The following is a 12641-nucleotide window of genomic DNA, read 5'->3' as shown; positions in this document are numbered from 1 at the left end:
CATTCCGTCGTCCAGACGAACGGAACACCTTTACGGCGTAAGCGATGAAGCGGAGCTGAAATGGAAGAAGCATTGCGCACAAACTTAGCATAATAATTAATTTTACCCAGCACACTCTGTAGCTGTTTTAAGTTCTGCGGAGCAGGTACGTCCTGTATGGCACGGAGGTGCTCTGGACTCGGATGTATACCTTGGGCATTTATGACATGCCCCAGGTAGGGTAAGTCCCGAGCAAAAAACACACATTTGTCCTTCCTCAAGCGAAGACCATTCTGACGCAAGACCTGAAATAATGTTCGGAGATTTTGCAAATGTTCTGCTTCTGTCTGTCCTGAGATCACAATATCGTCCAGATAGTTCGCAGCAGTAGGGACCGACGCACAAATAGTTTGTAAATATTGCTGAAACAAAGCAGGTGCGGATGCACACCCGAATGGCAGTCTTTTGAAACGATACAAGCCAAGATGCGTGTTTACCACTAAGACGCGCTGAGAGTCTTCGTCCACAGGTAGTTGCAAGTACGCATCTGCTAGGTCCAATTTTGAAAAATATTTTCCCGGGCACAGTTTGTCAAAAAGATCTTCCGGGCGGGGCAAAGGAAAAGTTGCAGTCACAAGTTGAGGATTCACAGTTGCCTTGAAGTCCACACAAAGTCTCAATTTACCGGAAGGTTTGGGCAAAATTACTAAGGGTGAGGCCCAGAGAGAAGCCTGCACACGTTCAAGTACACCTTGAGATTCTAAATCGTGTAATGTTCTGGCGACCCCATCACGCAATGCGTGGGGAACATTGCGCGCTCTGAAAAATTTCGGTTGCGCGTTGTCTTTCAGTTCCAAATGTGCTGCATAGTTCTTAGCGCAACCAAGGCCCGGTGCAAAAATGTCTGCAAATTCTTCACAAAGACTAGAAACACTGGCGGAAGGCACAGTCTGATTCACTGATAGGACCTGATTTACTATAGACAAATTAAACAATTGAAATAAATCTAAACCAAACAAGTTCACTGCAGTAGAAGAACGAAGAACGTAAAATGATACAAGTTTTGTTTGTCCCTTGTATGTTGCAAGAAGGCTGCACTGTCCTAACACAGGGATCGGCTGTCCTGAGTAACTATGTAACTTAACATTTGCGGCACGCAATGGCGGTTTGCCCAGTTGTTTGTACGTGTCGTGATTGAGCAATGAAACTGCAGCTCCGGTATCGAGCTGGAATGGGATCACTTTGCCTTCAAAGTCTAAGTCCACAAAAAGTTTATTGTCCTGCTGACGACAAGAGCGACTGTCACGTGCAATTTGAACTGATACAGGTACAGAAGCACTTGCGACTTTACGGGATTTCCGGCGACGTCGACGCACACTTTTGGTGGGACGAACACAGTCACTGTTAGCTAAAGTGTCACTGGACGGGTGGGAATGAACTACATGAATGTCCATGGGCGAAGGTCCACGAGCCCGATTGTCCTGGGTTCGATTCCGGCGCGAAGCAAAGGGCCTGGAATTATTGTGATTGTCGGATCTAAGCTTTTTCTGGCAAACACTTTGAACATGTCCTTTCTTTTGGCAGTAAAAGCAAATAGCTTGGCGTGACGGGCAATTTTCACGCGAATGTCTCGTAGCACACCGCGGGCATGATTTCACTGCAGGTGCTTGCTTACGCGGCGCACGTGTTTGCAAGGTAGGCTGCCGCTGCTGCGCGGACGGGCGCGAGGGCCGTGTAGCGTCCCGGGCAGCGCGGCCGGCGGGCCGGTTAATGTGACACACTGCTGGCGAAGTTTCAAATGAGTCCTGAGCAAAGTCAAGTGTGTCTTGCCTATCCAATATGTCGATCACTTGTTGAAGGGAGGGATTTACTAGTTTCAAAATCTGTTCCCGTATTCGAACATCAGAAACGTTCTGTGCTATTGCATCACGCACCATAGAGTCTGAATAAGGAAGTCCACAGTCACATTCAAATGCACACTCCCTAGTAAGGCCTTGCAAAGTTGCTACCCACTCCCTATTAGTCTGACCGGCCGTACGTTTTGTACGAAAGAACGTATACCGTTTTGCAACTACATTTACTGTTTCTTTAAAATAGGCATCTAAAGCAGACAAAATTTCTTCGTAGGACAGAGTTGCTACGTCGCGTCGGGGAAACAATTTCACAATCACACGGTAGGTAGACACACCGACACAAGAAAGCAAAAACGGCTGCCGCTCATTACCTTGAATTCTGTATGCTGCTAGGTGAAAGTTGAACTGGCGAGACCACTCTTGCCAGGTCTCGTCGGCCGCCACGTATGGCCGAAAGGGAGGTGCAACAGCGTTTTGTGGCAGCGGTAGCGAAGAAGCGGCGGCTGCCGCATCGTTTTGCAGCGCACGTTGACCCTGGACGAGCTGTCCAAGGGCTTCCAATAACGCCTGCGTCTGCTGATTCTGCAAGCGAAAAAATTCGGACAGTACATCTGGAGATTGTGGCGAAGCCATGACACAAACGAATCAATACAAACTCTTTTACTCGTCGCCAAATAATGTTGTGTCTAGTTCATACTGTCTAGACACAATGAGGTAGCTAGGTGCACGCTAAACTAACGCAGACGGGCGTGAAGTACTGGAACAGGAGACTTATTAATGCACTAAAGAAAAGTACGTAGTTTTATAATACTTAACTTTAATTCTCTTGTTGGAATACATCTCTCTTGAATATTAGTAAGCTATAAGCACTGATACAAATGGCGCCTTGCTAGGTAGTAGCTATGGACTAAGCTGAAGGCTATTCTATCTGTCTCTCGGCAAATGAGAGGAAGACTTGGTAGGTCTAGTCGCAAGCAATGTCGTCCGTACAACTGGGGCGAGGTCTAGTCCGTGTCTTGTGACCTGCCATGTGGTGGCGCTAGGTTTGCGATTACACAGTGGCGACACGCGGGTCCGACATGTACTACAGGACCGCGGCCGATTTAAGTTACCACCTAGCAAGTGTGGTGTCTGGCGGTGACACCACAGCAAGAATTGCAGGATGCAGACACCGATTGTAAATTGTATCGGACTCACAGTTTAATATGTACGACGGTCTTCTGTGCAGGGAAACGGAGGACCAAAGGTAGTAGTGTCAGCGAAGTTGAGGGATGAGGTCATAGGAAGGAAAGAGGAAGAAAGAGAAAGTGAAGAGAGGTGGTAAGCACAGAGAAAGCCAGGAAGATAGAGTACAGCATGAAGTAACATATGCTTTGCGATCCAGAAAGTAGTAGAGTATTTTTAGTTTTTTTGTGTCATATGTCATTGGGTTTGCGTAGAGTAATTATGCATTGTACTTTCATATTTTGTGTGTATTTTCGAATATAGCCTGCTGCTGGCAGCAGGACAGTCCACTACAACAGAGAGCTAAAGGCTATTTACAATTTGTACAGAAGTCAGATGGCAGTTATAAGAGTTGAAGGGCATGAAAGGGAAGCAGTGGTTGGGAAGGGAGTGAGACAGGGTTGTAGCCTCTCCCCGATGTTATTCAATCTGTATATTGAGCAAGCAGTAAAGGAAATAAAAGAAAAATTCGGAGTAGGTATTAAAATCCACGGAGAAGAAATAAAAACTTTGAGGTTCGCCGATGTCATTGTAATTCTATCAGAGACAGCAAAGGACTTGGAAGAGCAGTTGAACGGAATGGAGAGTGTTTTGAAAGGAGGATATAAGACGCACGTCAACAAAAGCAAAACGAGGAATGTGGCCCAATTAAATCAGGTGGGGCTGAGGGAATTAGATTAGAAAATGAGACACTTAAAGTAGTAGATGTTTTGCTATTTGGGCAGCAAAGTAGAGAGAGGATATAAAATGTAGACTGGCAACGGCAAGCAAAGCGTTTCTGAAGAAGAGAAATTTGTTAACATCGACTATATATTTAAGTGTCAGGAAGTCTTTTCTGAAAGTATTTGTGCGGAGTATAGCCATGTATGGAAGTGAAACATGGACGATAAACAGTTTAGATAATAAGAGAATAGAAGCTTTTGAAATGTGGTGCTACAGAAGAATACTGAAGATTAGATTGGTGGATCACATAGCTAATGAGAAGATATTGAATAGAATTGGGTAGAAGAAGAAATTGTGGCGCAGTTTGACTAGAAGAAGGGGACGGTTGGTAGGACACGTTCTGAGGCATCAAGGAATGACCAATTTAGTATTGGAGGGTAAAAATCGTAGAGGGAGACCAAGAGATGAACACATTAAGCAGATTCAGAAGGATGTAGATCTGCAGTAGTTACTCAGAGTTGAAGAAGCTGCACAGAACGGAGGAGCATGAAGAGCTGCATCAAACCAGCCTTTGGATTGAAGACCACAACAACAACAACGGCGATGTTTGTCATTGTTTCTGAAAAGGGAATAGAAAGCGAAAACTGGAATCGAACTATAAGACCAGACAGAGTAAATACAAGCAAACTGTATAGTATGAAACATATAGATAATTTTAAACAAATTTGTGTTGCAACCGAAAGCGTTTGTTATGTTACATCACAACCACCTACTTTTACATGACAGTTTTGTTCGTGATGAACAAAGAGCTTCCCGTCGGAACCACTCGATTAATTGCAGACCCAGTGTTTCCAGTCGATCTCGCAAGGGAAACTCCCTGTCACACTCCCCTCAGACTAAGTGGTAAAATGGTCCAGTGGATCGTCTGTCAAAAACTGAACGCAGATCGAGCATAAAAACAGGGAGGAGATGTACTGAACTGTGAAAAAAGGAAGCAAAAGAGAAACAGTGAACGGTCGACACTCAAGATGTACAACATCGAACGACTATGAAAAGCCATAGTGTTGAGGTTATGTGGTCACGGTGTCGAATAGCGAAAGAGGCGATCCGTGTTCAAATCTCTCTCGTGCCCCATATACACTATTGGCCATCAAAATTGCTACACCACGAAGATGGCGTTCTACAGACGCGAAATTTAACCGACAGGAAGAAGATGCTGTGATATGCAAATGATTAGCTTTTCAGAGTATTCACACAAGATTGGCGCCGGTGGCGATAGAAGAATGTAATAATTGCAATTCCAAAGAAAGCCGTCGCTGACAGTTGTGAAAATTACCGAACACTTTAACAAGTCACTAACACGAAATATGGACTTTGTATGTTGCTGCAGATTTTGTCGGTCACCTCTAGGAGCACGCCTCGAAAGATTTTTCTATTTAAGACCCGCTATTGCTTAATTTATCAAAGAAAAAGGGGAACAGGAAAGGAAATTAGAACAACTGAATTAGATTGCAGATCTCGCATTTTTAGCTGACTTGAATTCACTCTGCCCACAATAAGACATTGTGAGAAACAACATATTTTTGATTTGATGGGGGTGCATTTAAAAAGAAAATCGCTTTGTGGAAGGGATAAATTCTGACCAGAAATACTGTCCATTTCCCCACGCACACTGGCGTCAAAGGAAACGTAAGATATAAACAATTCATCTTGGCCCTAAAAGGAGTACAAGGGTAGTTTTTTAAACTTTTTAAAGACATTGTCAATCTTACATCTGTTTCCGAGACTGTTTGCCGTTTCAGTTGAAAGCACCCCTGTGCATGGGCAGATGACATCGCAGTCCGGGGAAATACCACACATGAAGGGATGCAGCTAGTTCGGAGATGTCAAGGTGTCTTCCATTACTACCACGCAAGTGCGTGAGAAAGTCTCCCATAGCATAAGAGTGTTCTCAACAGCCTGCGTCTGTGGTGCGCTACACGTGTGATTCATCAGAAACGGTTTCTATTGATTGATGGTCGAATCCCAATGGTTCTATGCTCACTGCAGTCATAACTGAGCAAGTCGTTGGGTCAACATGTGCACACGTAGGGCTAGTCTGCTGCAGAGCTCCAATGTACGAAGAACGGTGTGTTCCGAAACGCTTGTGTGTGCACCAGCACTGTATTCTTCGGCAGAGATGCCACAGAACACTATCTATCGTACTTTACAGGGCAGACAAGCCTCCAACCCTACGTTCCGTGAAGAGTCGTGGACGTCCAACCCTTTAGGGCCTAGTGGTACTTTCACTGTCCTTCTATCTCTTTCCGTAGGTGCTCACGGCAGTAGCACGTGAACATTTGACCAGCTTCGATGTTTTCGAGATACTTGTTCACAGGCTCTGCATAATAATAATGCGCCCTTTGTGAAAGTCGCTTATCTCAATGGATTTTCCCATATGCAGCCCCAGGGTGATCGCCTATCCGTGTTTGCTCCGCTTACATACACTACTGGCCGTTAAAATTGCTACACCACCAAGATGACGTGCTACAGACGCGAAATTTAACAGACAGGAAGAAGATGCTGTGACATGCAAATGATTAGCTTTTCAGAGCAATCACACAAGGTTGGCGCCGGTGGCGACACCTTCAACGTGCTGACATGAGGAAAGTTTCCAACCGATTTCTCATACACAAACAGCAGTTGACCGGCGTTGCCTGGTGAAACGTTGTTGTGATGCCTCGTGTAAGGAGGAGAAATGCGTACCATCACGTTTCCGACTTTGATAAAGGTCAGATTGTAGCCTATCGCGATTGCATTTTACCGTATCGCGACATTGCTGCTCGCATTGGTCGAGATCCAATGACTGTTAGCAGAATATGGAATCGGTGGGTTCAGGAGAGTAATACGGAACGCCGTGCTGAATCCCAACGGCTTCCTATCAGTAGCACTCGAGATGACAGGCATCTTATCCGCATGGCTGTAACGGATCGTGCAGCCACGTCTCGATCCCTGAGTCAGCAGATGGGAACGTTTGCAAGACAACAACCATCTGGACGAACAGTGCGACGACGTTTGCAGCAGCATGGACTATCAGCTCGGAGACCATGGCTGCGGTTACCGTTTACGCTGCATCACAGACAGGAGCGCCTGCGATGGTGTACTCAACGACGAACCTGGGTGCACGAATGGCAAAACGTCATTTTTCGGATGAATCCAGGTTCTGTTTACAGCATCATGATGGTCGCATCTGTGTTTGGCGACATCGCGATGAACGCACATTGGAAGCGTGTATTCGTCATCGCCATACTGGCGTATCACCCGGCGTGATGGTATGGGGTGCCATTGGTTACACGTCTCGGTCATCTCTTGTCACATTGACGGCACTTTGAACGGTGGACGTTATATTTCATATGTGTTACGACCTGTGGCTCTACCCTTCATTCGATCCCTGCGAAACCTTACATTTCAGCAGGATAATGCACGACCACATGTTGCAGGTCCTGTACGGGCCTTTATGGATACAGAAAATGTTCGACTGCTGCCCTGGCCAGCACATTCTCCAGATCTCTCACCGATTGAAATCGTCTGGTCAATGGTGGCCGAGCAACTGGCTCGTTACAATACGCCCGTTACTACTGTGGTATCGTGTTGAAGCTGTACCTGCACACTCCATCCAAGCTCTGTTTGACTCAATGCCCAGGCGTATCAAGGCCGTTATTACGGCCAGAGGTGGTTATTCTGTGTACTGATTTCTCAGGATCTATGCACCCAAATTGCGTGGAAATGTAATCAAATGTCAGTTCTAGTATAACATATTTGTCCAATGGAAACCCAATTATCATCTGCATTTCTTCTTGGTGTAGCAATTTTAACTGTGTGTGTGTGTGTGTGTGTGTGTGTGTGTGTGTGTGTGTGTGTGTGTGTGTGTGTGTATGTATGTGTGTGTGTGTGTGTGTGTGTGTGTTGATTCTGGGGAGGGAACCAAACAGCGAGAACAGCGAGATCATCGGTCCCATCGGATTAGGGAAGGATGGGGAGGGAAGTCGGCCGAGCCTTTTCACACGAGCGATCCTGGCATTTGCCTGAAGCCAGTTAGGGAAATTACAGACAACCTAAAGCAGGATGGCCGGACGCGGGTTTGAACCGTCGTACTCCCGAATGCAAGTCCAGTGTCTTAACCACTTAGCCACCTCGCTCGGTATGTGTAAATGTATTCACAAAATTATTATGAACTGTCCGTCCGGTCACTGACGTGTCTGTTCGCTGTATTCATATTTGTATAAGTGTCGTGGCGTAACGTCCGTTTGCAACAGCGAGGTATAAGGAAGGGACCTACAATCGTATGTACCTCCCATCTGTTCTATACGATTACAACATGTTACCACTCTTGCATTCTGTTTTGTAAGTTTTGACACTCGAATTCCTTTGTTGTAACGTAGTTCACACCCGTTTATTTGTTGTTTTCATTTCTGTGAGACGTCTCTGCAGCATGTCACCTGTTCTCACAATTCTTCACATTTACTTGCGACAGATATATATTCCTACCATATGACTCATATTCTGTAACCATTGTATAGTGTGACAACCGACAAGAGTACAGAAGCAGAACAGACATGTCTGTGACCGGGGAAAAGTTCATGATTTTGTGAAAAAAAAAGTGGAGCACGAGGAGATTCGAACCCGGATCTTCCACTTTGCAGTGCAGCACTGTGAGCACCGGACCATGACACTGTGGTTCTGGCACTTCGTGTTCTTGGACCGTTATCTACTCCTATTATGCCTCCGTTTTCACGGTTCAGTACACCTTCCTGTTTTCATGCTTGATCTGTGTTCAATTTTTGAAAGAGTATCCACTGGGACACTTTAGCATTAAATATAAGGGGGGGGGGGGGTCAGCAAAGAGCGAAGAATTCAACAGAGTGGTGTCAGCACATCACGTCATGTTTCAGGCGTGGTGCTGATGAGGGCACCTGTTCACCGCATCATCGACGGTCGCCCCGCGAGGCCGGGCCTCTTTCCACACCAAGCTCTCGTCCTCGGCGACGGCGTCAACGTATGCGGCGGCTCGCTCATCAGACGAACTGCAGTCCTCACCGCCGCCAGTTGCACCGTCCCGTGAGTTGAAGCAGCAGCTAGATCACTTGTACAGTGCGCTTACTGTGGCAATGACTAAGTCTGGATGCTGCAGCCGTATACACTGAACAGCCAGAACGTTATGACCAGCGGCCTACTATCGATATAAACCCGTCCAGGCGACAGTAGCGTCACCTGGCAAGGAATGACTGCTGGTCAGACACACGCGTGGTGCATGTAGTATAACTGAGCGTGGTGGACGCGTGTAGAGTGGGGAAGGCGGATGATTTACCTGTTTGACCGAGGGCAGATTGTGATGGCCCTGGAGGCTCGCCACGAGCATTTCAGAAACTGCACGACTTGTCGGGTGTTCGACGTGGCGAAACTAACGTGAAACCACATCCAGACCTCTTGGGGTTTGGCAGCCACCCCTCATCACCGGACATCATAGGCTGGGCACACTAGTAAAACAGGGCAGGCGGCGAACTGTGGTGAAACTAACACCAGACGTTAATGCTAGGTAGAATACAAATGAGTGAACACACAGTTCACCGATTACTCCTAATGATGGACCTCTGCAGCTGACGACCTGTGCATGTGCCAATGTTAACATCACGAACTAGCAACTACATTCGAAATTGGTACTTGACCATTGGCACTGGCCATTGGCGCAGTCTGATGAATCCCAATACCTTCTTTGTCGTGCCGATGAAAGGGTGCGAATCCTTTGTCTTCCAGGGGAACAACTCCGGGACACCTGACACCGACACAAACTGGCGGCGTTTGCGCTATGCTCTGGGGAACCTTCACGTGGGTTTTCATGGGTCCAATGGAACTCGTGAAGACACCATGACGGCCAAAACGTGTCGTGTACTGGTTGCACACCACGTACTCGCACACCTCTTCATAAAGACCTGCTTCCCGACGGCAGTGGCATTTTTCAACAAGATAATGCTTCACGTCACAACACAAGCCCCGGAGTGTGATGGGGAGGCTCGAGGAACACAGTGGCGAGTTCCAGTTGATTTGCTGAGCCCCCAACTCGCCAAGTCTCAGTCCAATTGAACACATCTGGGATGTGATTAATCGTGGTTTCAGAGCTGATCGCCCCTCCCCAGATTTTACGGGAATTAGGTGCCAGCTTCCTCCAGCGACTTACAAAGGCGTCATTACTTCCACGCCACGACGTGGCGCTGCTGTTCTCCATGCCAAAGTTGGACATATCGGCTATTAAGTAGGAGGTCATAACATTCTGGCTGATCAGTGCACAGTTTGTGTTGCGAAATCTAGCCCTGGATACGAAGAACAATCCGACATTAAACCTCACGTGAAGTCGCTTCAAAATAACAGTAGAGGAGTCTTAAAATAGATAACTACCTATTGGTCAAATCAGTTGCAAAAGCGTAAAGTCAATTTGCCACCCATGTGACTACAACTGCGCAACTCCCTGTGAAGTACAGCCAGTGTTTAAGGTTAACGGACTGAGCCACAGTACTCTGAAGTCGTTAGTCAATCATAAATTTCCGTGCTCTGAATATGAAATCAGTTCAGTTGTCTTGTATGAAATGCGCCATTTACTATGGAACAAATAACAGGTTGCCTAATATTACAATTTATTTTGATAATTATGCATCCCTAGCGCAGCACAGGTTTCATGGTGGTCTCTTTACTTGTTGTTTAGCAACATCATGCTGTCATAACTGTTGTCACCAACTCATTCGTTCTACATGAGTTACGAGCGACATTTCGCAAATAATTCACACAAATTTTCTTTTAGTTATACGTTTTTCTCATTGTCTCGTTACAGTCATTCAGTATAGTTTCCCTGCTTCTCTATGTCTGAATCCCAACGTCTCAGAAGCTCTATTATTTTATCCAGCACACCACATCTGTTCATTTGTCGAATGGCTCGAGTAGCGGTGGTAGAAAGCCCTTCCATAGAAAGATAACGACGTCCACGCATAGGTTTCTTTCAACATCGGGGATAAGCTCAAGTCTGAAATGGGCACATGACCATAGGCACTGGCGCAATGGCAGGGCATTGCATGGTCTGATGAATCCCGATAGCTTCTTCATCAGGCCGATGAGAGTGTGCGAATCCGTCATCTTCTAGGAGAACAACTCCTTGACATCTTACACCGACACTAACTGGCAGTGGCTCCATTATGCTCTGGGGAACCTTCACGTGGGCTCCATTGGTCCAGTGGAACTCGTGAAGACACCATGACGGCCAAGGAGTGTCGCACACTAGATGCAGACCACTTACACCTCTTCATAAACATCATGCTTCCGAAGCCAGTGGCATTTTTCAACAATATAATGCGCGACGTCACATGGCCAGGAGTGTGATGGAGAGGCTTGAGAAACACCGTGGCGAGTCCCAGTTGGTGTGCTGACCCCCTAACTGTCATGTCATGTCTGAGCCCGATTGAACACATCTGGGATGTGGTTAAACATGGTATCAGAGCTCATCGCCCCCTCCCCAGAATTTACAGGAATTAGGTGACTTGTGTGTACAGATTTGGTGCCAGCTCCCTCCAGCGACTTACCAAGGCCTCATTGCTTCCAGGCTATAGAGAGGATGCGGCAACTCTCCCCATCTGCGAATTTTTTGGGGCTACAACACTGCCGATGTGCGTGCGAGCAATATCGTGGTGGATGAATGGTCGAGACTCGAGCAACTGAGGTTACGTTTTAGTGCATTTTTCTGCCATGGTTTTGCATGAAATTACGCTAACACACTGCTGAGGTACTTATTCCGCATTGGAAATCTTCGCTTGCTTGAGCCTCGATTGAGAACGTCGAAATTCTTTTGGACTTGGAGATTCTGAAGCTCTCCACTCATTGGACTGTGATTTCAACTCCAGTTCAATGTCTGTAATCCACGTTTCTTCACCAGGGACAATTCGACACAAGAATCCTTGACCTGCACTGTCGAATCATTGTTTGAGCAAGGTTGTGATGTCCAGGCGTTTCTGCTTCTCTTCAGCCATCGAACAGTGTGGGAACCATCTCGCAGAAATTTTTCTCTTCTTCAAGTCACTTGCCAGAATACGAAATACAGATGTTGGGGCAAGTCCCATGCCTTCAGGAAGTTCCTCATACGTCACATTCCGATCTTCTTCAAGAACATCTGCCACAAGTTTCACACTTCTTTCTTCTGTTGATGTTTCTGGCCTTACGGGTCTCGGATTATAGTCTATGCTCATACGAGCATCAAGAAAACGATTAAGCCAACGTGAAACTGCACTGTGGATTTCTGTTGGGTTTTTGCCCTGTGAACTTTCGATCTTGATGTAGGACGTCTGGTCTTCAACAGTAACAGTATCTGTGACCTCAGCAGGATCCGTTTCTACATCTCGCCAATTTGATGTTGGACTGCACATTGAAAAAACAAAAAACAACTGCTTTTTCCTCAAGCCCCCAACTATATTTGACGTAATTTTCATTGTTGCTGCATCAAACAACATACACCAATACCAACCTGTGCATGATTTTTGAAATGCCACCGTATAAACTGCCAGCGTTTGTATAGAAATCTAGGTTACAAAACCAATTATCTTATCAAACTTACCAGTGGTTCACATTAATTAGTAGTGTGCGTGTAAGAACATTCAGTCATGTGCTAATTCTCACACACTTGTCCACGATTTGTTGCGGAAGATACTGAGAATAATACGCGATCCCTAATTACGCGTCGTTAATCCACTATTATGGTCTGCCAAGAAACGTCATCACTACGTGCGTATTTACTTTAAACACAAGTGTACAGCTGAGATGCTCCTAGATCTCTATAAATTGCTAATGGATACACCTGTAAACCCTTTCGTGGTTGATGAGACAGATACACTGCTAGTCAAAACATCA

General features: G+C 46.2%; 1 protein-coding gene across 1 annotated transcript in view; it reads left to right on the top strand.

Moving 5' to 3' along the window:
- LOC126209905 (collagenase-like) overlaps positions 1–12641 on the top strand; it is a 391700-nt gene that overhangs the window by 209491 nt on the left and 169568 nt on the right. The window contains exon 5 of the mRNA XM_049939026.1: positions 8651–8816. Coding sequence (XP_049794983.1) covers positions 8651–8816 — 166 coding nt within the window. The remainder of the gene's footprint in view (positions 1–8650; positions 8817–12641) is intronic.

Source organism: Schistocerca nitens, chromosome 10, assembly GCF_023898315.1.
Source record: "Schistocerca nitens isolate TAMUIC-IGC-003100 chromosome 10, iqSchNite1.1, whole genome shotgun sequence".
Lineage (NCBI taxonomy): Eukaryota > Metazoa > Arthropoda > Insecta > Orthoptera > Acrididae > Schistocerca > Schistocerca nitens.
Note: the sequence above shows the minus strand (reverse complement) of the source record. Positions and strands in the feature narration are given on the sequence as shown.